This window comes from Eutrema salsugineum, unplaced genomic scaffold, assembly GCF_000478725.1.
Source record: "Eutrema salsugineum unplaced genomic scaffold, Eutsalg1_0 scaffold_3, whole genome shotgun sequence".
NCBI classification, from domain to species: Eukaryota; Viridiplantae; Streptophyta; class Magnoliopsida; order Brassicales; family Brassicaceae; genus Eutrema; species Eutrema salsugineum.
The window spans coordinates 17682737-17689508 of record NW_006256756.1 but is presented as its reverse complement, the minus strand read 5'-3'; the positions used below and the strand labels follow the sequence as shown (position 1 = coordinate 17689508).

Here is a 6772-nt window from a genome sequence, read left to right as displayed (position 1 = left end):
AACTCCTTGCTCACTGGTCCAAACCTCGATCTTCTACTTCCACAATATATATGACGTCTTTAGCTCCAAGTTTGGTGAAGGTCTCAACCCCGTATGACATTGGCAAAGCCCCCGTCTCGTTGGTTATTTGAGGCGCATCGCGTAAGACCTGATCGGGCCTTGAGACATGTGTTCCTTCCGATGGCGATATCTCCCAGTTCACGGCTCCAAATCGTCTGATTCCAAGTGTTCCGGAAACTAGACTCATTCTTCTTGATTCTTGATGAAGACACCGGAGATGGAGTCGCATTTCAAGTCCTTCTTCCCACGCGATCAAAGTGAGGGTCTCGTCTGCACCAAACCATCTGTCCGAGCTGCTGTACACAGGTGAGGGTTCCTCCATGATCCCAGCTCCAAGTTGCTCCCAAAAGTCTCCAAATTACCTGAGAACACTCCAAAAATGCAGGACACTCTAGGACCTAATGCAAATATTAAACAAAGCTAGAACCAAAGACAAACTCTAATAAAACTAGCTAAATGTATGCATGAGACTCAATATTTGGACAAAAATGCAGTCCTAATCATGACAAAATATGAGTATATCAGTACGCCCTGCCGATTTGGTTCCTAAAGAGAGCTTTTAAACCTTCAAAATATTTTTCAACTGGTATGGCTAAATGCTCAAAGTTCTCCAATAATGAACAACCAGAAGGAGCGGAAGGATAAAACCTTAAAACCTGCAGCCTTAGTAATCCAGAAATCAGACTAATATTTCGCAGATCGGAAGTGGACTCTAAATCCAAGTAAATCAGTTTAGCAAGTGCTATGAAATCACTTGGGAAATTCTTTATCCCTGCCTGTCTATAACAAGTTGAGATACCGTAAAGTGGCCAGCTTTGAAATATCGTCGGGCAACTCACTTCTATATTCACTTCATCTATATCCCAATTTCAAACCATAAACCCAATTTGAAACCCTAGACAATACCCATACCAGATACAAACGATACCCAAACACTAAATCAAACAGAATTTTCAAAAAATTAAGCATGCTATAGGAAATCAAACATAAATTTGATTAAATAGTTCTAAACCCTAAGCGTTTATACATTGAAAGAGATAAAAAATTCTGAAAAACAAGGAGAAGCAAACGTACCCACCAGAGTTGAGAGGGTGGTGCGTGATGGCGATCAGAGTTTTGGCCGGAAGAAGCCATGGCCGCTCAAGGAGAGTTTTTTTCTAAGTGTTGTGTTATGTCGAGTGTGGGAATTTGAGAGTTAAGTGTTTATTTTTTAATGCATGTAGGAGATTCTAATTCACAGCAAGGTGCGGGCACTCCCGTTAGTCCCATAGCAAGAAGCGGTTAGGATGTAGAGACAGAGAGTCAGGGAAGTTCCTCCTATCTATAGGACAATAACACGCTCATTCTTCAGCTATAGATTGTAAATGTTATATTAAAAACCATTGGTTGTTTGGTGCAATAAAAAACCAAATCCGCCGCCAAATCAGTAGAACTTTTATTCTGAATAATATAGTGGAATCAGTATAACTTTAATTCTACCATAATGTATAGTATAACATATGGCATATGGTTTTCATCAATCGATAGAATACATCAAGAATTATAGAAAACAAATCCTACGACTAGTAGAATAATAACAGAATACAAGAAATTGTGTTCTACGTAAACGTATAACATATAACACGCAATTTTCATTAGGTAGAACGTATTTTTAAAATATTTTTTGAATATTTGTTTTCCTTAAATAGTTTCTGAAAATATATTTTTTTGGTATTTTCAGAATTTTCTAAATATAGTTTTAATTTATTTAAATTTGAAGTGCCATAAATTTTCATAGGCTATTAGGTCAAAAATTGACCAAAAACTAAAAAACACGAAACAAATTTGGTTTGAATCTATACTATTAAAGATGAAGCATGTTTTGTGTCCAAACATGTTTTACTTGTTTTTCTACTATTTTGTTTTTGGATTATTCTTATTTATGTTACCAAACATGTCAATTTAAAGCAATATTAAATTTAGATTTGTTATATATTCCCTTAAATATAGGTTATATTATTTATAAAAAACATAAAATAATTTAATATTATATTTTTACAAAATTAATAAATCAGATATTAATTTAGATTTAATTTAAATATTCAAATTTTAAATAATATTTTCAATGATAAATATGAAAATGATATATTATTATATATTTTTAATTAATAAGATGAAAAATTTTAATATTCAAACTTAAAAATATATCAAATGTACAAATAATATGAATGAACGGGTTATAAATATGTTTAATAATCGCGGTCTATTTAGGATTAGTATAAATAGATATGTTATAATGATGTTTTATAATTGTTAAATTTTCGGTTATAATAATATTTTTCTAATCGCGATCATATATAAACTAGAAAATAAATCAATAAAAACAAATTATATATAAATAGAAAAAATATTTATTAATTATTATTAAATTATATCTAAACAAAAATAAAAAACATAAATTATATTACAAAATTTAATGAATAATCGACATACTCTTATCGCATATGAAAATGTATTTGTGTAGTTCAATATGCAAGGGTATGTTTTCAATATTTATAATTCCATCTTAATATTGATAAAATAATTTGAGATGTTTTAAAAAATTTGACTTTTTCTCGGTACAGATTCATATGAATTTTCTATTATACTTTTGATATGCTTTCTTGAATGGGTCCACCCGTCCAAGTCCACTACTCCCATGTCCTTCTTCTCTTTCCATCTATTGTCTCTCTCAAAATTTCTTCTATCACAGAGATGCTTCGATGGGCCCATTTAACCGCAGGGATTCTCTCCGTTGTTGTTCTCTCCTCTCTCCTCTTTGTCTTCCTCCGCCGCTGGTGCTGTCTCCGGGGACCGGAGAGCTCCACCGCTCTTAACGTGGCTAGCCCCATTCGGAATGATAGTTTTCAGGCTAGAATCTCTAGGCTCCACCAAACCAGCCTTATCCACCAGCTAGATACCTCCGACATCAAACGCCGAGGAAATATCAACAACTATAATGTCTCCCGTAGCGCTGCAACAGGAGGATTCGCGTCGAAACCTGGTCTGTTCATCTGGACAGACCATCCGACTTTGGTGACAGAAGCAATCAAGAATGGATGGACAAGATTTGGATTCGCTGTCCATGCATCAACTCCTTTGGTGATTGGGACCTCCCCACGATCAGCTCTTATAGGGCTCTGCGCGACGGCGGGGAGCGAATATCCTGGTGTAATAATCACATGGGAAGTGTCAAATGGCTCCGTCGATTTTACACAGACGATCAAGTTTAATCAAGTGTTTAGAGACACTAACAACCGGAAAAACCCATTGATGGTTCTCCGAGCAGCCCTACCTCTTCCTGGACCACAACTCATAAATACTAGTTTCCCTCAAGAGGCTTACTTTGAAATCACACTCGTCGAAATCCTCAGTAGCGGCCATGAGGTTAATGACGTAGGAAATGACCTTGCATCAGTGGAAGGTGAAAAAACTAAGTTGTTCAAGAGCGAAGGACCAAACCTCGTTAACAGAAAAGAATGGGACAGGGGAAACGAAGAAGCCGTTTTGTCTGTAGGACTAACGACTGATGGTTCCGCTGAAGTGGGCGAAGCACGACTGCCTGGGAAATTCCCTGCTTCTATTGGATTCCAATCGGACGGCGCTGTTTATCTCGATGGTATGTATTATTTATCTATTTACATTACTTTTTTGAATACTTAAATTTTATTTTCTTCATGTCGTTACTAGGGAGGAATTCGAACGAAAACTCTGGAAAAAAATAACCAGTACAAAAATTTTAATAAACAAAAGACATAATTAAAAAGTTTGCCGTCCTTTGAGAGCTTAATTGTCTTAACAAGAAATGGAGACCCACTAAATGTAGAAGGGTCGTCAATCGTTCCACATCATTCTTATCACACCTCATTCATGATGTCGACCTGATACCAACGACTCTGTTTCTCAACAAGAAATATGATCCCGTCTATGCGTGGACTTTTTGGTTTACGGATTTTCTTCAGTAAATTAAACCATATTTGTTAAAATTTTATTCCATTATTGTTATCGTTTTTGTTTTTCATGAGTGATATTTTGTTATCTTGTTTTCACCAACGTATTTCATGAATTGAAGATTGCGATAAAAGTTTTTTTTGTACTCAGTTTTCACAAATGTCTATAATCACACTACAGTTTTCTATGTTCATTTTGATATTCGTAAATTTTATAGACTAGCGTTGCAGTTGTGACAATTTATGCTGAGATCAAGAAATCAAGTGATTTAAAACGATTTTAAATCTAATAGATTTAAGTATAGTTTATCTACCATTACTTCAACAAACACTTTAAAAAATGTGATGGAAACTACTGTAAATATTAGTAGTCAACAATATAAAAATCTATTGAATATATCTTTAATGTCGAAATATGATAGCTACAATTAATATGTATAAGAAAATAAAATCAACTTATACAAATTATACATTTTTAATTTAAAATACATTATATTTTTGTGATTTATTTTATTTTATAATATTTTATTACTCAACTACTTTCAAGTAACTAAATTTCTATAACTTTATATTTACTCATTTTTCTGATTATACTCTAATATTTTAAACAGTTATGCAAATACAAATGTGTTAGATAATCTCAGTGGATAATGAAAGTTAGAAATTTAGAATCTTAAAGATTATTCTTTGTCTGTGTCAGGAATGAAGTTAGTTTGCGAATCAGAGAAACATGAGTGGGCAAAGGAAAACAAAGTCGTTGGTTGTGGTTACGACCCGAGGAAGAAGAAGGTATACTTCACAGTCAACTCACACTTGGTTCACGTTATTAATTGTAAAGCAGACGAATTTGGGTCACCTCTGTATCCAATTCTTGCTTCCAATAGGGAGGCCACAGTTCTTGTCAACTTGGGGCAATCCCCATTTTATTATGGTCCGGCAAATGTGCAGCGCACACCCAACCCGTGTGCTGGTGAGACACCCGGGCTTGAGGACAGCAAAGAGCTGTTCTCTATTGGCAGATTAGATTCTCAGTATTTAAGCAATTTTTTCATTAATAGAGGTCAAAGTGATGAAATTGCCAGCGGGAGGACCACTGTGGGAAATAGCTATAGACGTAAGCTTGACTATGACGAAGAATCCGATGCTGATCTTTTTGAGATTGCACTAGAACGCTCAGGTAAACAAACTCCTACCAGGCTATAGAAATTTATAAGAAAAACATGATCACTTCTGATACTGTGTATCCTTATTGTACAAATAAGTAGACTCCAAACTCATGCACCTTGCAAATACTCACATGAACGAGGGAATTGTTTGTACCCTTTTCCAAAAGCTTTGTCAAATATAACTTTGAAGGTTCTGTGTGTAAATTTAACATTTAATGAATTTATTCGTATCAAAGCTACTTATTAACTACGTAAAGCAGCCTTTAATTTATTTGTATGAAAACGCTTAACTGAGCGAGCTCAAACAAAAATAACATTGTATATTATCACACAAAATTAGAAACATAAAGTGTCACTTATATAAAATTGGAGTCACACCAAATCTTATATTCACAAGATTATCAAAGATAACAAGTTTTATGCGGAAGTGGGCGATGATAGAGATGAAAGATGGTGGTTTTGATTGACTCTCTCAATCGGTGGTGATTAACTATCTCAATCTGTGAACGAAACAGATTGTTTGAATCTCACAAACAAGCTAAGTCGCAGCCTGTGAGACCCCGCTCCCTTCTTCCCTTCTGGGAACCAGATAGACCGGCTATCATATCCATGAGATCCCGAATCCGCCTTTCATCTGGATTAGCTATCAACAACTCTAAACGCCCCCAACCGCTCCTACCAGTGAGCCCAAACCCGTATACTATGGGGCTCAACGTCCTCTCTCACTGGGCCCATTGGCCCACCAATCGTCCCTACCAGTGAGTCCAATGCTTTCTCTCTTATGCTCGTTGGCCCACCACTGCCCGACGGTTGGCCTCTTTTTAGGCCCATGGGCCCATCCCTGTCCGACGGTCGGGAGGCTCATAAGACTTGTCTACTGTCCCTACAATCACCATGTGATCTTTCCCCGTGCTTTATCCTCATTCACACGGTACCGCAAAACAACTTCCCGATAGGTCACCCATCTTGAGATAGCTCCATGATGCGTGTCAACTGCGTGAGGGAACAAGTTTTACCCTTAACAAAAACAAATGAAAGCCGCAAATGCACAGCTAATCAGTTGTAGTATTTAGGGATCGAATCCACAGAGATTTGTGTGCCTTGTATTCTTCTACGATTTCTAACTTTTTGTCTAGACTAGATTGGTTTTCTATCCTAGAAAACAAGTAGAAAAATCGAATGGAAAGCAAGTAAAGAAAGCAAAATATCAAAGCTAAACAATTGAAATGCAGATCTAAATAAGCAAGTAAAAATCGATTGGTTTGTAAACTATAGCTAAAAATGCTGAGCTTTCGGGAACTCTACAGGGATCATAATCGGTTTTAACACTAGGGATTATAGATTGGGATTGACGGATATCGAAATATAGGGTTCTAGAGCTAGAGTACGGCGGTATGACTACGTAACTGTCGTGATCATAACCAACTGTTTCTCGCAATCCTAACCAGTAGGTTTCCACTCTGGCCCTGGAAGGGAGAGAACGCAAGAGCTGCACAAGACTCGTCAGTACTCACGATCTCGCCGCAGGTAGGTTTCCACTCCTATGGAAAAATCGCCTGTTTCATTCTAGGTCTGATA

General features: G+C 36.3%; 2 protein-coding genes across 2 annotated transcripts; both read left to right on the top strand.

The window, feature by feature from the left end:
* The first annotated feature begins 2793 nt into the window (after positions 1–2793).
* On the top strand, positions 2794–3803 carry LOC18014871. Its single transcript, XM_024154719.1, is given in 2 exon segments — positions 2794–3703; positions 3706–3803. Coding segments are annotated over 2 exon segments (1008 nt in total).
* Positions 3804–4653: 850 nt separating this feature from the next.
* On the top strand, positions 4654–5231 carry LOC112085498. The gene is made up of 2 exons (XM_024154718.1): positions 4654–4657; positions 4708–5231. Exons 1-2 carry the CDS (start codon positions 4654–4656, stop codon positions 5229–5231), a joined length of 528 nt encoding a protein of 175 aa, XP_024010486.1.
* Positions 5232–6772: the final 1541 nt, after the last annotated feature.